A 25,712-nucleotide genomic window follows, 5' to 3' on the forward strand; every position below is an offset into this window, starting at 1 on the left:
GACTTTGCTAGAGGGGATCCAATTGAGCTTTGGTTGCAGAGGTCGTGAGACAGGGGGTTGTCTCATTATGCTATGTCCAAAGAGATTTCTTCAGTGGGTTGTTTATAATAGCTCTATCTAATGAGCCAGATGTAGAATTTTGTAGGTGCTTCATTTATATTGCTATGTATATGCTCCTTATCTCATCCTAACATTTATTTGATATTATCTTCCAATGATAATGTGCTAAAGAGAAATGATCAACCTTAACAGCATCCAAAGTGGTTAAACATCATCATAATCAAATCCGTTTTTCTGGTTTTAGCCTTCTGCAATCAATCATGCCTTGTATCTATCAATCTTCTTACCATTTGCAGTCAGTGTTTCTCTTTTCTTTTTCTTTTGTTTTTTTTTGGTGCACACTAATTGTGGTCAGGATTATACTCCAAACTTATTTTGCTCAACAAGATACGTGCACAAAAGACATTAATAAGCACGACAAAATTTAGATCACATCATCACATAAAACGCGAAAAAATCAATGAATGGAATTTTCATCATTGAATACAAATTAAACATCGTATGATTAAATACATAAACAAGTCCGGCGGGTATGATAACAATGACTTCAATGAAGAAGAAGAAATTCTCATGCTTTCTATACCAGATCTTTAGCCAAAAATTGTGTCCTTTCCTATGTAATTGCTACACTATAGAGAATTTTTCCCGGAAAATAATCAAACCTGCAGCAAATGCTCCAACATCTTAAAGAAAGAGTTGTCTAAAGGAAATTGTTTTGTTCACACTCTATTCCAACAGTGGCTCCATCATAGGTTTCGAAAAAGGGGTATGGAGTTTCATGGTGTATGTAACTGCCACCCCAACTAGTGAACAAAATGGTGGTATGAGACCCAAACCAATCCTTGTAACTGAAATATAGACATGTATTGGACTGGTCAAATGAACTGCTGGAGAGGAACCTGCAGTTGAGCATATATGAAGTTAAATAGAGTTTAAATTGAGAACTATTATTGGCATTTGAGTAAGAACTCATGAATTTTACACAGAAAAAAAAAGGGAAAAAAAGTGTTAATGTTACTGATTGAGTCTGCAAATTACAAAGACAACAAATAACAGAGGAATTAATCTGGAGATTAGAAGAAACTACATGTCCGGAAAAACCAGTATCAAACTTCCAAACATTTGATCAAACTACATGGCACATATACTGGTTCTTGGTGTTTTCCACCGTTTTGGTTCCAGATTACAGAATCTTTACAGAAAACACCAAGAACTAGTACACAGGAATCAAAACAGCACTAACATTTGAAACAAAAACAACAGCCCAGCAAACATTTTACAAGCCCAACAAATAGAAGCCTTTATGTTTTCAGTGGTCAACGAAAAACAGTTTTGGGCTGACCACTATCTTATGCTTCTCCAAACACGCAAAAAAGGAAAAAAAAACAAAAAAAAAGTTTTCCAGACAATCTTTTATGCCGAAATAAATGGGGCCGTAATACTTGAATAATCATGGGTGTGCAGAATCTGCAGATACACACCCAACAAAGTACCTAGTATCATATGAGAAAATCCTTTATGTTAAAGCTGTTGCAGAGAATGAAGATTCAGATGACATACTTTGAAACGACTGAAGAACATACAAGGCAAGCCCACATGCGATTTTGTCCAAGAAGCTCAATGATCCACACACAAATGCACAGCCGCCAAGATTCTCACCAATTAGAACACTTTGCATGCTTACTCCAGTCACCTGTTATATTTGAGAAAAAGTTAAAATTTAAAAAAGAACCAAGATGAAAGTAATTACAAACGAGATCATATGCAACTAAGATGGTTTTTGTTTCTTTCCTATATATATATATTTGGGTTTTTGGTCATGCTAGGATTTGAACCGCTCTTCATGTGGTTGTTATTTACCACCTATCATTCTATCTACTGCAAATTGGAATTCAGCTCCCATACTATGCATTATAAATTACATTGACCGAAACTACAATAAAGTGTCCACACCTCTCTTCTCAATATTGCCAAAAAAAAACATTTGCACAAAAGACCATAACCAACCTAACCGAATGTACTGCAATTGATGTAGAATACTCTTACATTGTCATCTAGTAAGTTTCTTTTCCCCTGATAAAAGAAAATATTTTTTTTATAACAAAAATTTTATTTTACTAATGTTAAATCCAGAAAGCAACAATCAACTTTGAAACAGTCCAAAAAACTGAGATATATAGAAAACCAAAGTAATAACAGAGATATTCATATTGGTACATTTTTATTCACAATTCATAGTGTTGTTACTAAAAGAAATAATGCAATACAAGGACTTACATTTGACAAACCGCAGAGAATAATGCAAATGAGAAATCTGACCAAAAACTATCTTTCTCGGGCATGAACAAACACAGCCTCAACCAACAGAAAAAGAAGTAAAAACCTAAACCCTAAATAATATTCAAAAAAACATAAATCTAAACCCTAAATACACATAAATCTAATACACTATTCTAGCACCCACTACACATAAATCAAAAAGCCCTAGATTTTGAATGTGGATGAGAGAGAGGGATTACTTACCACCGGTGGAGGAGAGAGAGAGAGCCTTCGGCTTCCCCGGAGTGAGAGAGAGACAGGAGCTTCGCCGGTGGCTGTAGACGTCGCCGGAGTGAGAGAGACAGTGGACGGAACCTTGCGACAGACGGACAGCTTCGCCGGTGCCGAAGAACTCGCCGAAGGACAGAGAGGGTGAGCGCGGGAGGGAGAGCGATGGAGTGAGAGGATTTCTGGTGGCCGAAAAACTCGCCGGAGGACAGAGAGGGTGAGCACGGGAGGGAGAGCGAGGGACTGAGAGGGGATTTCCGGTGGCCGATGAACTCGCTGGAGGAGAGAGGGTGCGCGCGGGAGGGAGAGCGAGGGACTGAGAGAGAACTTTTAGAATTCTGAAAATTTGACTTTTACAGAACTTTGATTTGGTTTTAAAAAAATATATAATAAAAATAAATAAATGCCATGTAGGAGAGAAGTTGGTTTTAAGTTGGGTTTGTGTTGTGTTTATATCAAACCTCCTTTTATAAAGAATCTTTTATGACTTTAAATCTAATAATTCACGAATCTTTTTTCATAGAGAGAAACAAACCATAATCCTTTCCCCCCACTTCTCTGTCACATTTTAGGTAATCAGTCACGTCACAACATTATTTAGTGGGCCAGGGGTTTCTTTGTCTTTCCACAACTTGTATTTTGAAAATTCGATGAGCACATATGCATAAACTTTGTTGACGAGATATTTTTTTAATGATGTGGATAATGAGATCGATCGAGTTCAAAAGAAGAAGCGGATAATGAGAATAAAACTTTTTAAACAAAGAAGAAGCAACCAGAATCAAGACATATAAATTTAAGAGTAATGATATAAGGAAGACTAGATCATCCTTCTAAATATGATGTGACTTTTAAAAAAAAATATTGAAACACCATCTTTTCTCCCGTCCCCACTTGGGACAACCACATGTATAATTGCCTTTTATGTTGAAATAGGGGTGAAACCAGGATTTTGAGTGTGGGGGGACAAATTTCTGGTTATACTTAGGGAGCTAAGGAATTTTTTTGGGTCTGCGGTGGTGTCCCTATGGGGAGCCGAACGATCGAAGCTACCAAATACGTGAATGTCATTTTGTAGTTGTATGGTGGGGTCCTGAGGCTTGAGTTTTGCCTTGTGAAACGAGGGAAGCTTTGAGAGTTGTAGAGGAGGTGTTTGGACGAAGAGAAACTGAAATGAGAGGGAAAGATACAGGGGAGAGTAAGTTCTCCCCTCAATGATAAATGGTAAAAGGAATAAAAAAGAGAACTGCTTTAGGTAAGGTTAAAGCACATGTTGAGGGTTAGCCCATGTCTGCATCCCTTGCATTGTGGTTCGAGTAGGATTGAAGAGTCTTGCAACAATTATACCATTTTCTGTGACCTCTGTTTTAGTGCTTTTACCATTTTATGTGTTTCCTATAAGGAGGACCGGGTTAATTTTTAACTCATTTTCTACTAATTTTTTTTTTTTATCTTTTTTAATCTTTTTTGAAAAAGATTAAAAAAGATTTTTAATTTTCAGTGTAATAATTCACGCACCCATTTCTCGATATTTGGTTTTTTTTTTTTAATTTTTTTTTCAAAAAAAGGTAGGGGGTGGAAGTGAGGCCAAATGATCTTCGTCATCCAAATGACTATTTTCTGTGGGCCATGCCCACGTCCGCATACAGTGACACTACACGTTAAAGTGGCCACTTAAAAAATTAAAATAAAAAAACTTAAAGAAAGGCGTGATTTCTGGCCCAACCCCGCAAATAGTTAATGAAAGTTAGATTACATGGAAGAGTGATAATCATAATACCAGCACGAATGATGTTTACTTACGTTGGTGTATTATAATATTATTATATTATTAAAATAAAAATTAAACAGTAATATTAAAAAATATATATATTATAAAAGACAATTGTAAGTAAACAGAACAAATTTTGAACAGTAATATTAAAAAAGTTATATTATAAAATACACCAGCATGAGTGGACAATTACTCACGCTGGTGTTATAATTATTATTACTCGACTATAAAAGGTGGAAGTCTACAAGATCGATCAAAATAAATAAATAATTTATTTTTTTTATAAAAAATGAAAAGGGTAGAAGAAGTGGGATATCGTGATCCATATATGTGATGGGAAACACTTTTCCCATTGCCAAGACTTGAGGTCAATGAATGATCGGCAGAAGCTAGTCAAAGAATGAACGGCAAAGGTGACCGACGAACTCCGGCTGCCTTCTAACTTCAGTGAAGACAGGGAATAAAACGCAAGAGAGAATGCATACGAGGAGGAGGTGGGATAATGTGAGTGAAAAAATAATTTACGAAAATAAAAAATAGAAACCATTTTATGTAGCTTAATCGAATCTTTTTTCATAGAGAGCAACAAACAATAATCTTTTCCCCCAACTTCTTTCACACATTCAAGGCAATCAGTCGTAGTATTATTTAGTGGGCCAGGGGTTCCTTTGTCATTATACAACTTGTGTTCTGAAAATTCTAAGAGGTAGCAGACCCGCGCATAAACTTTGTTGACGGAATATTTTTTAAGAATAATATTAGATATCATCTTTTTATCTTCTTAAAATTGATGTACTTTTTAAAATTATTATTTAATTAAAATTTAAATATAATTTATTTAAAATTTAATGATAATTTTAGATGTAGGTAATGAGACTCGAAAAGAAGAAGTATGAATTTGATATAAAACTTCTCTCATGTGAATGATCATTTCTTGAAAATGGTGGTGCGGGGGAGGGATTAATTTTTTGAAATGCTATTCGTCATCCAAGATGTCGATTTTTTGTGGGCGTCAGCATCCAGTGTAGTACACGTTAAATTGACGTGAAAGGCCATTTCTGCTTGACCCACTTAGTTTTCCAATTAACAATCATAATTAATCTAATAATATATGCGAATTCCCATCTCCTATTAAATCACATCAACTTTTATAAAGTAACTTCACTAAAAAAAACAATTTTTTTCTGACGTGAGTTTTCTGACGTGTTGGGGTGTCTGACACGTCAGAAATTTTTTCTGACGTGGCGCTTCTGACGTGCGTCGATTGTCAGAAGCATAGGTGTCAGGAAAATTTTTTTCCTGACGTGCCAGTGGGTAAAACGTCAGAATTTTCTGACGTTCCACTGTCCCACACGTCAGGAAATTTAAACTGCCACGTCAGAAAATTGATAAATTAAATAAAAAATTAATTTTTCGTTTTTTTAATTTTTTCTGGAATTTCTTTTTTTTTTTAATTAAAATTAATTTTTAATTAAATTATTATTTTTTTTTTTTTGGGAATTTCTCTGCACGGTAGTGCAGATCTGCCATGGATCTGCCATGGCCACTCCCTCTCTTCTTTTCTCTTCTTTTCTCTCTCTCTCTAGCTAGCTCTCTTCTTTTCTCCATGAGCTCTCCCTTTTCTCCATTTTCTCACTATCTCCCTCTTCTTTTCGATCTCCATGGTGCAGTTCTGCAGGTTTGAGTTTTTGAAAATATTTTCAAAAACTCAAACCGAAAAAATCTTCAAAAAATTAAAACCAACCATCAAAAAATCAATCTAACAAACCCAAAAAATCTTCTTACCGATCTTCGATCTCCTCTTCTTCTTCTTCTCTTCTCCATTTTTTTTTTTTTTCTTCTTCTTCTTCTTCTCTTCTCCTTTTCTTTTTCTTCTTCTTCTGCTTCGATCTGCTGCATGCTTCTCAATTTTTTCCCTTCTCACCTTCTGTTTTTCTTCTTCCTTTAGAGGTGCTGTGCAGTCGGTGCTGTGCAGTCAGACATGCAGGAGAGAGAATGCACATGTGTGGGGAAAATAAATGAAGAGAGAAAAAGTTGAGGGTGGAAATAAAAAGAGGGAAAAAAAGTTTAAAATCCCGCCTATTTTTTGAGTTTTGTTGGGCCACTTTTGGTGATTTTCTGACGTGCCAGGTGTCGCACGTCAGGAATTTCTGACGTGCCACACATGGCACGTCAGGAATCTACTCAAAAAAATAATAAATAATTATCTATATATATATATATATATAAAAATATAATTTTGCTGACGTGGCAAACTACCACGTCAGCAAAATTCTGACGTGGTAGGTCTCACCACGTCAGCAATTATATAAATGTTTATCTTTTGAAATCTGAAATATTTTCTTGACGTTCAAATATTTTACACGTCAGAAAAAAATTTCTGACGTTTTAAATTTTAAATGTCAGAAAATTGCTGACGTGGCAAAAAATATGATACTGTAGCCACGTCAGAAAATGCCTGTTTTTTTGTAGTGCTTTGATAAGCGCATGCATAATTCAGAGAATCTTTTTTCATAGAGAGAAACAAACATTAATAATCGCTCCCCCCACTTTTCTCTCTGACATCCAAGATACGTAATCAGTATGATAAACATTATTTAGCGGGTTAATTAAGGGTTCATTTATCTTTTCCACAACTTGTGTGTTGAAAATTCTAAGACAATTTATAATTCTTTTGGTTAACCTTTGGAACAAGGTTTCACATGCACGTGATACAAGACAATTGACAATTTCTAAATCCCACTTTTTTTGTTTTGTATTTTTTTTTTTTTTTTAAGATTCTAAATCCCACTTTGGTTGCTTTACAATATTATTACCAATTCATACCTTATATAATCTATATTCTCCCCAAGTCTTGGCAATAGGAAAACTGTTGTTTCCCATCATATATATGGATCACGATGCTCTCACTTCCTTTAATTTGTTTGAGCAAAACTATATATCAAACTATTTATCTGTGGGATTACACTGCACTAGCTACACGTTGTTAAATTGACGTAAAGGTAGAAGAAGTGGGATTACAGAAGTTGGTTGATCTCGACTCTTCAATAGCAGAATTTACTACAATCATAATTAATCTAATAATATATTCGAATTCCCATCTCCTATTAAATCACATCGAATATGAATAAAACATAGTAGCTTTTATAAAGAATTTTTTTTTTTTTTTTTTTTTTTTTGACTTTAGAGCTCATAATCCACGAATCTTTTTTCATAGAGAGAAACATACAATAATCCTTTCCCCCCACTTCTCTGTCATATTTCAGGTAATCGGTCACGTCACAGCATTATTTAGTGGGCCAGGGGTTCCTTTGTCTTTCCACAACTTGTATTTTGAAAATTTTAAGAGCACATATGGATAAACTTTGTTGACGAGATATTTTTTTAATGATGTGGATAATGAGATCGATCGAGTTCAAAAGATGAAGTGGATAATGAGAATAAAACTTTTTAAACAAAGAAGAAGCAACAAGAATCAATACATACGAATTTAAGAGTAATGATATAAGAAAGACTAGATCATCTTCTCAAATATGATGTGATTTTTAAACGTAATTATTGAAACACCATCTTTTCTCCCATCCCCACTTGGGACAACCACATGTATAATTGCCTTTTATGTTGAATTTTGAAACACTATCTCGTTCAATTATTGAGAGTTTGATCCCCACATTCGTCATCAATGTCTGCATATCAACCCCATACTATAATCATAATGAAACACGATTAGGAAAAATAAATTATTATTTATCTTCTACTTTTTCGATACGACGATACCCCTTACTTGCAACCCCTCTTTTTACTGCTTTATGTGGCCCTTATTGAAAGGACCGTGTCAATTTTTAACTAATTTTCTATTATTTTGTTGTATTTTTTGCACTATAATTTTTGTTTTAAGTTTATTATCGGAGAGTCGATCTATTTTCCATTGTTTTAATTCATGTTACCTTTTCTCAATATTTGCTTTAAAAAAAAGGGGGGGCAAGGGATTATTTTTTCAGATGCTCTTCGCTATCCAAGATGACGATTTTTTTGTGAGCTATGCTCGCATCAGCGTCCAATGTGCTACACGTTGTTAATTAAATTGATGTAAAGGCAGTTTTTGCTTGACCCACTTACCAAACAAAAGGCAGTGGATTCTCCAATAATTGAAAGGTTCCTGAAACCTGCAAAGATGTACAAGTTTGGACTATCTTCATTTCTTCTCTCTCTATGGAAAATTATTTCTCGAAAATGACTCAACTTATAAAAGATACTTTGGACTAGTTTGAGAAATTTCTTGTTTCTTTATTCTTCGACAAAGATTTGTATTCCCTATTGGAAAAGGCTTTCCCTCAATGCTACATGTGATTACCCAACATATTGAGGTTATTTTGACTGATGATATGCTTACTCTTTGATACATCTAAATAACATACATGCTACATCTGAGTCCACAATTCCCTAAGTAGTCTTTAAGAAGTTATTTTCTTTCCTTATAGACAATAGCTTTTGTGGAAAGACAACTCTTTTGTCCGTCCAACGCCTCAGGGTCTCAGCATATACACATCAATCCGAAGTTACTGTTTTACGTGATCAAATTAGATCACCAAGATTCGGTGTAATAGTCTTTCTCAAAATAGAATGCCACAGTTCTATTTATCGACTGCGAAATTTATTTGTTTAAGGATATAAAGATTATGGACTAAGACATTATGTGATAACCAAGTTACTCACACTCATAGTCATATTCAATGTAATCTTAAGACATTTCACATGCATAATAAATATGATGAACTTTTGTAATAAGCATGTAAAAGACATTTTGATATGCCAAATTCTCAAATCATTTAACCAGTGAACATTTATTCATTATAAACATTGAATGTTAGCATAGAGATAAAATTAGGATTTACGATATAATCCCCAACAGTATTTGTAAGATATAGTGATTTAATCTAGACCGAAGGATGCTTTTAAGTGAGATCCAATGATTGGATTTAGTAAATCATTAATAATATCAACAATAAGATTAATCAAGTTAGTTCTAACCGTTGAAATAAAATAATTTTTTCTACCAAATATGACTTAACGGTCATAATTAAACAATATTTAATTATAATTATGATATGACAATCAAGATTAAGTACAATTTTTTTTTTTTTTTTTGAGAAAAATATTAAGTACAAGTTAGATAAGTGCATGTGATTGAACAATTAATGAGAATTAAAAGACCAGTAGTAACAATTATTTTTTGTTAATTACAAAAAATAAAAAAATAAAAGCGTGTTTTTTAATGAATAGACACTAAAACTGTTGAGTTGACTGTTCTCACGCACAAGTTAGGAAGGTTGATTGAAAATGCAATAGCCCACTCATTGTAAGAATTAGGTAATGAAATGTTGCATATTCTCAAATCATTCCACATTCTCACAAAAAACAAAAAACAAAAACAAAAACAAATCATTCTACACTTTATTGGAAATTTCTTACCTACCACTCCACATTTAAACAAACTACACTTGCCAAACACAAAACAGATATACAATCCCACAGCAGCTATACAAGACAGCATAGTACAACAAAATAATTACTCCAAATAACACCAACTGATTGCTCGATCTTATGACCATAACAGAATATACTCAACACATGAAGAATGGTGCAGAATCAGAGAGAAAGTAAACATAAATCCTTTTAGGACCCTAAACCGGAAATTGCATTAGAAAAACTGAAAAACAAACGCCATGAAGAGATGATATATGTTACATGCCCACATTCGTCGGCCAACACCCAAGGCTAATGTTACATATGCTACTTCCACAGTCTACGTCAGCGTGAGGTTTCTGACCACCAAGCAAGTCATGTTCCGCCTGTTTTTCCAGATTTGATTCATGAGCATTAACCGATGAATGCGTCTTTGTCTTGCTTAATATTCCTTCTAATTCATTTTTCAATTTCTCCATAGTAGGCCTCTCATCCCCTTCCAATCTTAAGCACATCTTTACAAGTTTAACGACTTCCTTGATTTGCTCCTTATTCCCTTCTTCATCTATATCCTTATTCCCTTCTTCATCCACACCCTTCCCTTCTTCATCCACACCCTTATTCCCTTCTTCATCTATATCCTTATTCCCTTCTTCATCCACATCCTTATTCCCTTCTTCATCCACACCCTTCCCTTCTTCATCCACACCCTTATTCCCTTCTTCACCTATATCATAACCAAGAAGTTCAGACAATAGAATCTCTTTCAATAAAGAAAGAAAATTATTGAAAAGAAAATGCATAACAACATTTCTTCTTTTCTTGGGCCTAGTGGATGGAGACCTAGTGGATGGAGCTACATCTGTTAGTAGCTCCGCGAGGACCATTCTTCTTTTCTTGGACCTAGTGGATGGAGCTACATCTGTTAGTAGCGCCGCAAGGACCACTCCAAAGCTATAAACATCACTTTTCTTCGTCAATTGGTTCGTCAGTAAATATTCAGGATCCAGGTATCCATGAATTCCTTGCACTACAGTATCTACGTCATTTTGATCATGGGGAACCAATTTTGAAATTCCAAAGTCGGAGATTTTCGCAGTGAAATTATCAACAAGCAGTATGTTTGAGGGCTTGACATCTCCATGAATTATATCTAAAGAGTGTAGATACGATAGTGCATCCGCTGTTTCTACAGCTATTCTTAGATAGGTTTCCCATCGTTTGGTGGATGTGTTGTCTTCACCATGTATATACTCAAAGAGTGTACGTTCTGAGACAAATTCGTAGACTAGCACAGGAACTTCCGTCTCTAAACAACAGCCCAAGAGTTTGACAACATTCTTATGGTCAATTTCAAAGAGTTGAATAATTCCCTTAATGAACTGGTTAGCTTGGTCTGGATCCACTGTCTTGGACTTCTTGATAACAATTGTATTATCTGGTAAAAATCCTTTGTAACCTCCTTTGCCAATGATCCTACGCTTGTCATAGTTGTTGATAGCCTCCTTCAACTCTTCAGAAGTAAAGATTTTGGCATTTTTAGCGGTGGATCGTTGGAGATGCTTTTCTAAGTCTGAACCCCCATTTTGGCGAAAGAAGTTTACTTTAAGCTTAATAGATATTCTTGCCTGGAATTCCAAGTACAGCCACCAGCTACCCCCAAGTGTAGAAGTTAAGCCAATGCCAATCCCTGAACTTGGAAAAGTCGAAACCTTATGGTCAAGATTTAAAGTTTGTGTAATTAATTGCATACATGATATTATCTAAAGTTGTACAAAATGGTAAATTTACTTACCAATGACAACCCCAATAATTGCTGGTGGGACATCGTCTACAGGACAACCTTCACCATCTTTACAATCACCACATGTATAATTGCCTGGTATGTTGAAACAGTGCTGGTTCGTGCAATTATGAGTCCCTTCCAAACATTCGTCAATGTCTGCACATCAAGTGAGGAATGCAGGCCAACCACATAGTATAATCATAATTAATGAAATACATGCATACATTGAAACGCGAAGGGGGGAAATAAATGTCATAAAAATAAAGTGATATTGAATTCAGGAAACAATTATTGATCTTTTACTTTTTTTCGATGTATAAATTACCTTGGCAACCCCCAAGGCCTTGGAGGAGGTATGGGTTCCCTCGGTAACCTTGCTTGCACTGGCAACGGTACCCGCCCAGGATATTAATGCATTGAGTAGTAGTAATATCCTTACATGCGAAATTCGGTTTGTTCCGAGCTTCTTCACATGTGAGATTCCCAACTGCCCAATCAAGCACCAATGGAACCGTTTGGTTGGTATAATTTTGGAGATAAGTGGCGGAGAAGTTGAACTGGCCTTTCTCGACAACAAAAGCATAGCCGCAAGGATTGAAGTTCCGAACATTTTCGTGATTATTAAAGCTCTGTACTTGAATACTAATATTTTTGAGTCCATACGGAAACCTTACCTCGCAACACCCAACGCCAGAGCAAAACCCATTCCCCACATTGGTAGGGGTAGGGCATTGGGATGAGCACCCAATCTTGAACTCTTCTCCATTTTGGTACCCACTGAGGTATGCGATAGTGTCACAGCCGATAACAGTGAACCTATTTTTGCTGTTGGAAATGGTGTACTTGGACAACCTGATCCTGGGTTTGTTCGTGTAATAACTGTTGTTGGATTGGTAACACTCTCGGCCTACCCAATTCATGACAAGAATCTCATGAGTGTCGGTGGATATATTTCTTACACGGATATTACCTATCATTGGTGAATTTGGTGTCGAAGAGTTTTCGCATGTGATACGAAAACTGTCATCCAGATAGCAGCCCTCAGTGAAGCCAAATGGGAATGGAATTTCTACATCTCCACAGTGCGTGGGGCAGACAGGCTTGGCCTTAGTTGGAATACTTGCTGTTGTTGTTGGTGCTGCTGCTGCCTCCGCCGCCACAATTGCAAATATTATGATCACTACTCCAGGCAGTGCTATGATCTGCAAAAGCTTCCCACTCAACCCCATGCCTTGCTGGAACTTTTTTAACGAGTGTTTTCGATCTTATATTTTGTGTTTAGATCGATAGATGTGCTTTGACAGCCCTAGCTACTACACTCTTCCCTTTTATAAACGCATATGGAACGATCCAAGACCAATTCAGCCGGTAACTTTTATGTCATATAGCAAAAATAACAGGTCCAAAGTATCTTTTACGAGTCGAGTCATTTTCCGAGAAATAATGTTCCATAGAGAGAGAGAGAGAGAAAATGAAGATAGTCCAATGCTCTTTGTATCCCTATATCTCTCAAACTTCTACAAACATGGCAGTATTGGCATATTGAAAATTTCCCACTTTATCCAAACAGTGAGTGAATGACAAAGATCTTACTAGGGCAGTGTCTGTGCCCTAGTAAAGATTCGTGAAACGTGCAAAGAGTCCCACAATATTGGAAAAGTAATAGTTAATATATTTTAGTAGATTAAAGTTCATTAGTATAATTAGTTTAGGTTTTTGAGCAAAATTATCAAACTATTTATCTTTAGCTCCAGTATCTTTTCTGTGAGCTTTGTTTTAGTGCTTTTACTTATTTATGAAGCCACTATAATTGAGAGGATGGGTCAATTTTTGATCCATCTCCTACTATTTTATTGTATTTTCTGTATTATAATTTTCATTTTGATTTTGTTATCGTAGAGCATACTTTTTTTTTTTGGTGTTTTAATTCCTGTATATGACCCTTTCTCAACCATCCAAGATGACGAATTTTCAGTGGGTCATACTCACAGAAAATTCTTGCTATTTTTTTTTTTTTTTTTAGTAATGCTTTGATAATCAGAATTCAAGTTTCATTCTTGCTATTTTTTTCTCTTTAATTATACTTCTTTTCATTTAAAACTACTCTGATAGGAACAAAGATTTTACCATCTTTTAGTTTATATATATAAATTAAACTAAATTCAATGGTCCTATGTTTTCGATCATTTGTGTGTGATTGTGTCATTAAGTAAATGTTCAGTACACTTAAAAAAAAAAGTACATGTTCAATAATGTACCAGTATATAACATTTAGTATGTCTTTTCGTTAAAGGAAGCATAATATATTTTTTTACATGAAAAATAAGATGGTGATGCGTTTAAATTTTAAAATTAAATTATAATGAAGAATTTCACGCCTAGCGCGAATTATGTGCTAATATATATTAATATACATACATCTCAACCTTAACTGTCGCCTCTAGCTTCAGAGACGATAGCTACTGTTTGTAGGATGATTTTTGTTGTTATTATGCTTTTTCCTTGTTTAACTGACTTTGTATTTTTAATATTTGCTTTTTATTTCTGTTATATTTCTTGAGTCTTGTGGGTTTTAGTCTTCCTATTTTGTGTTGTTCTTGTCGTGAAAACTTGTAATACCGGATATATATTCTCTCTTTTAACGTTCCTGCTTCGGATTTTGTAAATGTTTATCCTATTTTGATTACTTGCCCGTCGTTAATATCAATAGTCTCCTAGTAGGAAACTGCTTTAGGTAAGGTTAAAGCATATGTTGAGGGTTAGGCTGGTTAGCCCATGTCCGCATCCCTTGTATTGTGGTTCGAGTAGGATTGAAGAGTCTTGCAACGGTTATACTATTTTCTGTGACCTCTGTTTTAGTGCTTTTACCATTTTATGTGTTTCCTATAAGGAGGACCGGGTTAATTTTTAACTCATTTTCTACTATATTTTTTTTTTTTTTTTTTTTTTATTTTTTTATCTTTTTTGAACTGTAATTTTCAGTGTATTAATTCACGCACCCATTTCTCGATATTTGTTTTTTTATTTTTTTCAAAAAAAAAGGGTAGGGGGTGGAAGTGAGGAGTGGGGGGCCGGGAAGGGATTAACTTTGTCAAATGCTCTTCGTCATCCAAATGACTATTTTCTGTGGGCCATGCCCACGTCCGCATCCAGCGACACTACACGTTAAAGTAGCCACTTACCAACAAAAAATTAAAATAAAAAAAAAAACTTAAAGAAAGGCGTCATTTCTGGCCTGACCCCGCAAATAGTTAATGAAATTATGAAAGGCTAGATTATAGGGAGGAGTTATAATCATAATACTAGCGTGAATGGTGTTCACTCACGCTAATGTATTATAATATTATTATATTATAAAAAAAAATTAAATAATAATATTAAAAAAATTATATATATTATAAAATATAATTGTGAGTGAAGAAACAAATTTTGAATAGTATTATTAAAAAAGTAATATTATAAAATACATCAGTATAAGTGAACAATCATTTACGTTAGTGTTATAATTATTATTACTCGATTATAAAAGGTGGAAGTCTACAAGATCGATCAAAATAAATAAATAAATTTAAAAAAAAAAAAAAATGAAAAGGGTAGAATAAGTGGGATATCGTGATCCATATATGTGATGGGAAACACTTTTCCCATTGCAAAGACTTGAGGTCAATGAATGATCGGCAGAAGCTAGTCAAAGAATGAACGGCAAAGGTGACCGACGAACTGCGGCAGCCTTCTAACTTCAGTGAAGACAGGGAATAAAACGCTAGAGAGAATGCATACGATCGAGAAGGAGGTAGGATAATGAGTGAAAAAATGATTTACGAAAATAAAAAATAGAAACCATTTTATGTAGCTTAATCGAATCTTTTTTCATAGAGAGAAACAAACAATAATATTTTCCCTCAACTTCTCTCACACATTCAAGGCAATCAGTTACAGCATTATTTAGTGGGCTAGGGGTTCCTTTGTCTGTTTTGAAAATTCTAGGAGCTAGCAGACATGCGCGTATAAACTTTGTTGATGAAATATTTTTTTAAGAGTAAGGTTAGGTATCATCTTTTTATTATTCTAAATTGATATAACTTTTAAAATTACCATTTTATCAGAATTCAAGTATGATTCATTTAATTATAATTTTAGATGTGGATAATGTGACTTCAAAAGAAGAAGTATGAATTTGATATAAAACTTCTCTCATGTGAATGATCATTTCTTGAAAAATGGTGGTGCGGGGGAGGGATTAATTTTTTGAAATGCTCTTCGTCATCCAAGATGACGATTTTCTGTGGGCGTCAGCATCCAGTGTGGTACATGTTGTTAAATTGACGTGGAAGGCCATTTCTGCTTGACCCACTTAGTTTTTCAAGTAACAATCATAATTAATCTAATAATATATACGAAGTCCCATCTCCTATTAAATCACATCAACTTTTATAAAGTAACTTTGATAAGCATATGCATAATTCAGGGAATCTTTTTTCATAGAGAGAAACAAACATTAATAATTGTTCCGGTCCCTCACTTTTCTCTTTGACATCCAAGGTACGTAATCAGTACGATCAGCATTATTTAGCGGGTTAAGGGTTCATTTATCTTTTCCATAACTTGTGTGTTGAAAATTCTAAGACCATTTATAATTCTTTTGGTTAACCTTTGGAACAAGGTTTCAAATGTACGTGATACAAGACAATAGACAATTTCTAAATCCCACTTTTTTTTCTTTTTTTTTTTTTTTTTTTTAAAGATTCTAAATCCCACTTTGGTTGCTTTGCAATATTATTACAAATTCATGCCTTACATAATCGATATTCTCCCCAAGTCTTGGCAATAGGAAAACTGTTGTTTCCCATCATGTATATGGATCACGATGCTCTCACTTCCTTTAATTTGTTTGAGCAAAACTATATATCAAACTATTTATCTGTGGGATTACACTGCACTACACGTTGTTAAATTGACGTAAAGGTAGAAGAAGTGGGATTACAGAAGTTGGTCGATCTTGACTCTTCAATAACAGAATTTACTACAATCATAATTAATCTAATAATATATTCGAATTCCCATCTCCTATTAAATCACATCGAACATGAATAAAACATAGTAGCTTTTATAAAGAATCTTTTATGACTTTAGAGCTCATAATCCACGGATCTTTTTTCATAGAGAGAAACATACAATAATCCTTTTCCCCCACTTCTCTCGTCACATTCTAGGTAATCAGTCACGTCACAGCATTATTTAGTGGGTCAGGGGTTCCTTTGTCTTTCCACAACTTGTATTTTGAAAATTCAAGAGCACATATGGATAAACTTTGTTGACAGGATATTTTTTTAATGACGTGGATAATGAGATCGATCGAGTTCAAAAGAAGAAGTGGATAATGAGAATAAAACTTTTTAAACAAAGAAGAAGCAACAAGAATCAATACATATGAATTTAAGAGTAATAATATAAGGAAGACTAGATCGTCCTTCCAAATATGATATGACTTTTAAAAGAAATTATTGAAATACCATCTTTTCTCCCGTCCCCACTTGGGACAACCTCATGTATAATTGCCTTTTATGTTGAATTTTGAAACACTATCTCGTTCAATTATTGAGAGTTTGATCCCCACATTCGTCATCAATGTCTGCATATCAACCTCATACTATAATCATAATGAAATACGATCAGGAAAAATAAATTATATATTATTTATCTTCTACTTTTTCGAGACGACGATACCCTTACGTACTTGGGACCTCTGTTTTTACTGCTTTATGTGGCCCCTATTAAAAGGAACTTGTCAATTTTTAACTAATTTTCTATTATTTTGTTGTATTTTTTGCACTATAATTTTTGTTTTAAGTTTATTATCGGATAGTCAATCTATTTTCCATTGTTTTAATTCATGTTACCTTTTCTCAATATTTGCTTTAAAAAAAAGGGGGGGGGAAGGGATTATTTTTTCAGATGCTCTTCGCTATCCAAGATGACGATTTTTTTGTGAGCTATGCTCGCATCAGCGTCCAATGTGCTACACGTTGTTAATTAAATTGATGTAAAGGCAGTTTTTGCTTGACCCACTTACCAAACAAAAGGCAGTGGATTTTCCAATAATTGAAAGGTTCGTGAAACCTGCAAAGATGTACAAGTTTGGACTATCTTCATTTCTTCTCTCTCTATGGAAAATTATTTCTCGAAAATGACTCAACTTATAAAAGATACTTTGGACCTATATGTGTGACATATAAAAGTCAGGGGCCTACCGGCTGACTAATGCTACGCAGTAGAATTCCGTGCGTAAACAGTCCTCATTTTGGTTGATTAATTTATCTTGAGTTAATTAACCAGCCTTTGCAAAAAAAAAAAAAAAAAAATCCTTGCGAAAAACTCAAACAGCTGAATCTGTAACCACCAAAACCAGCTCAAGTCAACACAACAGATTAGGGATATGGCTGAGGCTGCTGGGTGGGAGAGGGTGAAGGGAAGAGTTTTAGGGGTTTGGGAGAGAGAAAATGGGGAAAGGGCCGGTTGTAGTTGCTTTGTAGCTACCCGATGTTTGTTGAATTTGTAATTTATGTTTCTTATATATATTTGTTGAATTTGTAATATTGTTGGATGTTAATGTTGGGAAACTCTTCTAATTTGTTTTGATTTAATTTTCTTATATGTTTTTCTTTTATTATTATTATTATTATTATTATTATTTAATGTTTTTTTTCGTTACCAACTATAGATTAGATAGATGATACATAAAGTTATGTAATACATGAGATGAATTTTTTTTTTGGCAAACTGATTAGCAAGTGTAATATAAATAATAATGTTCAATTATAAATAATGTCTTTTTTGTGTTTATTAAAAGCAAAAATTAGTGAACTACAACTTCAAAGTCCAAAATAATATACTAGCTAGCGTGTCTAAGCTAGAAGCAATAGTTAAGGTTGGGATCAATGAGATGTATATATTAATATGTATTAGACCGATGTAAACGATTTAAACGAATATAAGAAACCAAATCATGACTATATATATGCAAGAATTAATAAAATTATTGGATCTGAAATTAGAATTAGAAAATTAATGAGGCGAGAGGGCAAAAGATTACATGCATGCAGCTTCATTATCTAAACCAAAGCCCCCTTACGTACTTGTCCTCGTGATAACATCTCTCTCAGACTCAGTCACTCACTGTCGGATAAAGTAAGACATTTTGAATATGGCAATACAGGTTACCACTGTCCAGAATCTTCGTAAAGGGATAAAATTGGAACCACATATATATTTACTCCAAAATTTCTATGGATCCGGATTTGAAGATTCTTTCGATTTTTTCATTTTAGTCCTTCATTTTTTTCCAACAACCTACCCTACGTCACGTTAGGTGTTCCACTCAAATATAAATAATAAAATATTAATTAATTTTTAAAAATAAAATAATAAAAAAAATTAAAATTAAATAAAAACAGTTAAAATCAAATAATTAAGTTGATCAGCCACTCCAACTAAGCTATAGGAGTGGCCGAAAGCCACCCTCAAAGGCCAATTGAGGGTGGCTTCGCCCCAGGGTGGTTCGGCCATCCCCTATAGGGTCAATCCCAAACTAGGGCCATGGGGGCCACCCTAGTTTTTTAATTATTTGATTTTAATTTTTTATTATTTTAATTTTAATTTTCTTTTTAAAAGTTAATTAATATTTTATTATTTATATTTGAGTGGAACACGTGGCATGATGTGAACTGTTGGATAAAAATGAACGGCTAAGATGGACAATTGAAGAATCTCCAATTTTCCCTCCAATGGGAGGGGATCTGGATCCAATTTCTTTAATCGGTAGGAAACAAGAGATCACAAGCGTATACAGTAGCTTTTATAAGTTTTTTTTTTTTTTTTTTTGAAAAAATATGAAACTTCCATTGATGAAATTTTACGAGCATAAAGCTCTTACACTACTGAGCATACAGTTCAGAAAAATCATAGTCAAAAGCTATGAAGGTTACATTTAAGGGACTTCGTGCAGACTAGATCTTAGACATGGGTAGCCCAAATACAAAAACAAAAATAAAAAACAACTAGAAACTAAAAATTCGGCTGTGAGAGTTAAGCCCCCACACCAATCTACTCTATCCTCAACCTGAAGGCTAGGACAACAAATCCATCCTCAACTCAAAGGCCAGGACAAACAAAAAATAAAAACCCCACAAGAAGCAGCAGAGGAGCATGGCATCGTAGACATCTTTTCGAAAGATACGCCTTGATCGAATAAGACGATTAGATCTAAGGTTAAAGAGACTAGATCTTGATATAGATTTACAAATTAGATCTAAAACAACCCGCCAAAAATAGAGACCAGAAGAGCCTACAGAAAAGACATCGAGCACTGCTACCGTGAAAGGAGAGTCCTACCTAACACTTACCAAATAATCAAAGAGAGTCCTACCTAACACTTACCAAATAATCAAATCAATCATCTAATATCATATTCAGTGTTTAAAAATTCAGTAGCTTTTATAAGTTGAGCTGATTTGCTAGTCCAAAGTATCTTTTATGACTTTACAGCTCAATCTACAAACCCTTTTTTCATGGAGAAAAGAAACAAACAATAAAAGTACGCATGAAAAGGATAACACGGAACAACTTCTTTTCCCCTACTTCTCTCACGCATTCAAGGTAATCAATATCAGCTTTATTTAGCGGGACACACTTAAAAAAAAAAAAAAAAAAATGTATTAGTGACTTGAGGTTTGTGACATGTCAATGGCAAGACACTTCACTAAATAGATTGTGACGTGTCATTCATGACGTGGGTCACATGGCAGTAATCTATCAGTCGAGAATTCCATTTAGTGACATGTCCAATTGCAGCACGTCACAAATTGGTGACGTGTGGAAATGCACACATACATCACACTCCAAAGGGTGACTAAATTTTTATTATTTTATTGTATTTTTTGCATTATAATTTTTTTTTTTAGTTTTGTTATTAGATAATTTAGAGAGTCCACCCATTTTTCATTGTTTTAATTCATGTAACCCTCTCTCAATATTTACTTGAAAAAAAGGGGCGAGGGATTAATTTTTTCAAATGCTCTTCTCAGTCTTCGCCATCCAAGATGACGATTTTTTGTTGGCCATGCTCACATCCGCGTCCAATGCGCTACACGTTAAATTGATGTAAAGGTGATTTTTGCTTGACCCACTTACCAAACAAAACAGTAAAAACATAGGGTTTGTTTAGTAATCAAGTAGTTTTTGGTTTTAATGTGATTGATGTAATTTAAAGTAGATAGAAATTTAGAATTTTTTTGTATGGAAAAATAAAAAATTTTTGTTTTGTAGTGAATTTTTTATTTAATAGTCATAAAAAGTTATTAACATCATATGAAAAATAAAAATGTTGGGAAGTTGAAAAAATGTAAGAGATATATAAAAGGTAGAAGAAGTGGGATATTTTGATCCATGTGATGGTAAATAGTTTTCCCATTGCCAAGACTTGCAGTCAAAGACCGTGTATAAACTTGTAGGGGTGAAAATGCAGATGCAGATGTAGATATTAGCAATATTTATATCCGTATCTGTAAAATGCGAATAATGATTTTTGGTATCCGCATCTGCGTAGTTTATGCAGTTATTACCTAATATTCGCATTTGAAGTAATGGGCATTAATTTTGGACCTTGAAGTTGTAGTTCACTAATTTTCTTCTTCTAGTAAATGCAAAAAAGACATTATTTATAATTGAACATGATTATTCATTTACACTTGCTAATGATCAGTTTGCCAAAAAAAATTCATCTCATATATTATTTAACTTCATATATCATCTATCTAATATATAGTTGGTAATGGAAAAAAAAAGAAGTTGAAATAATAATAATAATAATAATAATAATAATATATAAGGCAATTAAATTAAAACAAATCAAAAGAGTTTCCTAACAGTAAAATCCAACAAAATATAAAAAAAAAAACATAAATTAAAAATCCGACAAACATCCGGTAACCACAAAGCAGACGTGCCGCCGCCTACAACTGGCCCTTTCCCCTTTCTCTCTCTCTCCCAAACCCCTAAAACTCTTCCCTCGACCCTCTCCTACCAAGCAGCGTCAGCCATATCCCTAATCTTTTGTGTTGACTTGAGCTGATTTTGGTGGGTTACAGATTCAGCATTTTGAGTTTTTGGCAATTCTCTGTTTTGTTTTTGTTTTTTTGTTTTTTTTTTTAATTTTTATTAAAAGGCTGATTAATCCAAGTTGAATTAATCAACCAAAATGCTGACTGTTTACGCACGGAATTCTTTGCAGGTTTCACGTACCTTTCAATTATTGGACAATCCAATGCTTTTTCCTATATCTCTCAAACTTCTACAAACGTGGCCGTATAGCCTAGCCAGTTTTGCCATTTTCAAAATGTCTTACTTTATCCAGGCAGTGAGTGATTGAGTCTGAGAGAGAGATCTTATCACGAGGACAACTACGTAAGGGGGCTTTGGGTTAGATAATGAAGCTGCATGCATGTAATCTTTTGCCTTCTCGCCTCATTAATTTTGTAATTCTAATTTCAGGTCCAATCATTTTAATTCTTGCATATAGTCCTTATATGGTTTCTTATATTCATTTAAATCATTTACATCGGTCTAGTATATATTTTAATTTTTCCTATTTTGATTACTCCCCGTTGTTAATATCGTCTCCTAGTAGGAAATTGCTTTAAATAGAGTTGAAGAATATATATGTTAAGGGTCATGCCCATGAAGAGTATTGTGACAATATGCCCCTTCCTGCAATATCGTTATCCTTGTGATGGAAACAGTTTTCCCATTGCCAAGACTTGAGGTTAAAGAATGATTGGTCGGTAGAAACTAGTCACAGAATGAAGAAATCGAATTTATAACAATCATAATTAATCTAATAATAAATGCGAATTCCCATATGGTATTAAATCACATCAACAATATGAATAAAACATTTAGCAGCTTTTATAAAGCTGTTACTACATAGTAGCTTTTATATGTTCCAGCTAATTTGCTAGTCCAAAGAATCTTTTATGACTTCAGAGTTCATAACCTTTGTTGACGGGATATCATTTTAATGATGTGGATAATGAGAATTCAAAAGAAGAAGTGGATATTTCTTTTTGTTAACCTTTGGATCAAGGTTTCACATGTTATAAATCATACAAGACAATTTATAAATCCCATGTGTTGGGTTTTGAATTGCCAAATTCAGTGACAAAATACATTCATCTGCAATCTCGTCAGCAGTGTATACACGAGATGTTGTGTCAAGAGAAGACCTATAAGATGTGGTTAAGCTTAACCAATCATAATAGAAGACCTATATGATATGGTTAAGTTTAATCAAATCGGAATTCTTTAATTAGAGTTAAAATAGGATTTGATTAAATTTCGTATTCTGCACATGTATCAGTATTCGGACCATAACTTTCGGCTCAAGAATCGGATTGAGGTGAAACCAGCGGCATTGGAAAGCTAACACAAAATTATACAAATATTTGTGAAATAAGATTTTCAAAATTCGAAAGTTAGCTATGCCAAAATCGTCTCGCAAGATAAGGAAGAAAATTTGGATGAATCCTACTCCAACTAGAACTAGTTTTTCTTCTCATTTCAACTAGTACTAGGTTTTCTTGCAGTCTATATATAGAGAGCTGTTATGCACGAAATTGTAAGGAATTCCACATAAGAATTCCATGTGCTAAGAGAGCGTTTAAGATATTGAGTGTTAGGGTTAGTCTCTCTTAGAGTTAAATGTTGTGTCTTAATCACAGATCATATACAACTGAAGTCTACCGGAGTTCCGGTAAAGGAGATCAAGTAGAAGGATTGTGCCAGATGTTCTGGAAAGGGCTATTGCGGTAGAAGTCAAGTGGGTCGCTTGTCTTATGCAAGGAAGTGTCAATTGCAAAAGTTTTGTAAGTGTGAACTTTTTGTAATCCTTATTCTTTTATAGTTGATTGATTTCCTGGGTTTGACTACCCCGGAGAGGTTTTACATTTTAGAGAGTTCTCTAAATTGTTTCCTCTTCATAACCAAAATATTTGTGTCTCTGTGATCTATTGTTCTACATATTTTGGTTGTATGATTGTTTAATTTTTAATTCTGCATATTATTTGCATACACCTATTCAACCCCCTTATTGGTGTCGTATTTAGAATTTTCAATTGGTATCAGAGTGGGTTCACTTTGTTTGGATTAAATTCCTGAGTGAGATCCTTGACTCCTTTGCTATGAATACTCCTCAATCCCTTAACATGGATTCTGATGAGGAGATTGACCTTCAGATGGCATATAACAAGCTCTTTAAGAAATTTGTTAAATTACCTCATCATCATCGAATTTCCCTTAAAAAGCTTAATGATGTTGAGCATGAGAAAGAGTCTTTGGTTATTAAATTGTCTAAATCACATGCCTTAATTGACTCTTTGAAATCTGAAAATACTATGCTTATTGATAACTTGGGTGCCTCTACTTCACATGCTTCTAATTCTGAAAGAAAAACTTTGTTTGTTAAGTATGTGAAAGTTGAAGAAGTCAAAGCCAATATAGCTTGCTTGGATAAGGGCAAAACTTCTTATATGAATACTTGTGTGAAGCCCGAATTCAAGGCTCTTTCAAGGAAACAAACTCATGCAAAGTTTGTTCTTACATGCCACCATTTTGGGATTATTGGTCATATTAGACCAAATTGTTCTAAGTTGAAATCCCAAAGACCTTGGAATAAAAAGGCTGCTCCTAAGAAAGAAAAAGGTGGTGTAGAGTCATGTTTGTCTAGATCTAAGTATATGTATATCCCTTCTCATATGAGACAAGCTTCTCCGAAATTTGTCCATACCTGCCATCATTGTGGCAAAGTTGGTCATATTCGACCTAATTGTTTTAAGTTGAGACCTCGTGAGCATAAGAGTAAGAATTCATATTCTATGAAAGGTTTTGAGGGGCTATGCATAATGATGAAGGGAGTGTTATCTAGGTTAGATGAGTTTGACAAGAGTCACAAATCTGTACCTAAGGTTAAGAAGGTTTGGGTTAGGAAGGTCGATACCATTCACCTTTTGAGGGGGAGTGGTGGTGAACTCACCTAGAGTAAGGTGGTCTATAACATGCTTAGGATTGGTTGTCTTGCATATTTCTTCATATCCTAGAGCATGTAGCATTCATTGCATTGCATTTATTTATTTTTTTTGTTTTTGTTTGTTTGTTTTTTTTTTTAAATTTCAGTTTTGCATATATATGCATTGCATTAATTTTGTGCATTTTATTTTAAAAAAAAATCAAAAAGACAAAAATATAGTTTTTAGGTTGTCTCCGTATTTTTGTCATATGCACCTTGATAGTCCATAAATTTCTCATGTATACTTCATGGATCCAATTCCTTATATCTCAAAATGTGCTTACTATACATGGGATGAATATTTATTAATGGACTGATTTTTTTTGGCCTAAGCTTATGCTTCTATGGTACATTTTACCTATGCTTGAACTCTTGTGCACATTTAAGCTTAAATTGAGTATGAATTTGGCCTTAAGGGTGAGTTATGTTAGGCAACCATATGAAGAAGATTGACTAGTTGTGTCTATCAAATTGACCAAATGCTAGTTGAACCTAAGACCTAAGAATTCCAGCATTCCTCTAATTTGGTTTAAGCACTAAATGATTAAAGACACATTCTCAAAGGAAAAAATAGTGAAACAAGAAAACATATGAACATATTCCAAAAGGAATCTATTTCACTATGTCTTATTTGTGCTCAACTTGTCCCTATAGAAATAGTCGTGACCATATTCATTGTGGAAAGAGACGGTCACTACCGGACAATGTTTGAGTATGTGCTATTACTACATAGGAAGTGTATTGGATGAGGGTGACACGGCCCTAGCAAGGTTTGACTTTTGTTTAGATATACATGTCAATCTTCCCATGAGGTAATTTAAGTTTTTGCTTGCTAGCCTATCCCATTACCGTATAAGTTCTTAAACTTACTTGATGGTTAGCTTTCACACACAACACACAAGCATGGGTCGAGTGGAACATGTTGCTTTGCTTGTGTTGAAAAAACTTTTGTTTCATATTTT

General features: G+C 34.1%; 2 protein-coding genes across 2 annotated transcripts; both read right to left on the reverse strand.

Annotated features, from left to right (window-relative positions):
• Window positions 1-642: 642 nt before the first annotated feature.
• LOC132185079 (uncharacterized) lies at window positions 643-3,990 on the reverse strand. The gene is made up of 4 exons (XM_059598904.1): window positions 3,955-3,990; window positions 2,584-2,934; window positions 1,621-1,753; window positions 643-959 (listed from the first exon to the last, which is right to left on the reverse strand). The coding sequence occupies exons 1-4, from the start codon at window positions 3,988-3,990 to the stop codon at window positions 787-789; spliced, it is 693 nt and encodes a 230-aa protein (XP_059454887.1). The 3' UTR covers window positions 643-786.
• Window positions 3,991-9,867: 5,877 nt separating this feature from the next.
• On the reverse strand, window positions 9,868-12,968 carry LOC132184892 (wall-associated receptor kinase 5-like). The gene is made up of 3 exons (XM_059598679.1): window positions 11,959-12,968; window positions 11,643-11,789; window positions 9,868-11,537 (listed from the first exon to the last, which is right to left on the reverse strand). Exons 1-3 carry the CDS (start codon window positions 12,860-12,862, stop codon window positions 10,126-10,128), a joined length of 2,463 nt encoding a protein of 820 aa, XP_059454662.1. The 5' UTR covers window positions 12,863-12,968; the 3' UTR covers window positions 9,868-10,125.
• Window positions 12,969-25,712: the final 12,744 nt, after the last annotated feature.

This window comes from Corylus avellana, chromosome ca6 (genome assembly GCF_901000735.1).
Source record: "Corylus avellana chromosome ca6, CavTom2PMs-1.0".
Lineage (NCBI taxonomy): Eukaryota > Viridiplantae > Streptophyta > Magnoliopsida > Fagales > Betulaceae > Corylus > Corylus avellana.

Bases quoted from the DNA above. Each gene is read 5' to 3' on its own strand.
- LOC132185079 (XM_059598904.1), bottom strand. From the start codon at position 3,990: ATGGTAAAAGCACTAAAACAGAGGTCACAGAAAATG. The intron at 2,935-3,954 runs GTATAATTGTTG...GAATTCTAAAAG, and splicing joins AACAGAGGTCACAGAAAATG to TTCTCTCTCAGTCCCTCGCT. The intron at 960-1,620 runs GTATGTCATCTG...GCTCAACTGCAG, and splicing joins TGTTCTTCAGTCGTTTCAAA to GTTCCTCTCCAGCAGTTCAT.
- LOC132184892 (XM_059598679.1), bottom strand. From the start codon at position 12,862: ATGGGGTTGAGTGGGAAGCTTTTGCAGATCATAGCACTGCCTGGAGTA. The intron at 11,790-11,958 runs GTAATTTATACA...CTTGATGTGCAG, and splicing joins AGGCCTTGGGGGTTGCCAAG to ACATTGACGAATGTTTGGAA. The intron at 11,538-11,642 runs GTAAGTAAATTT...TTCCAAGTTCAG, and splicing joins AATTATTGGGGTTGTCATTG to GGATTGGCATTGGCTTAACT.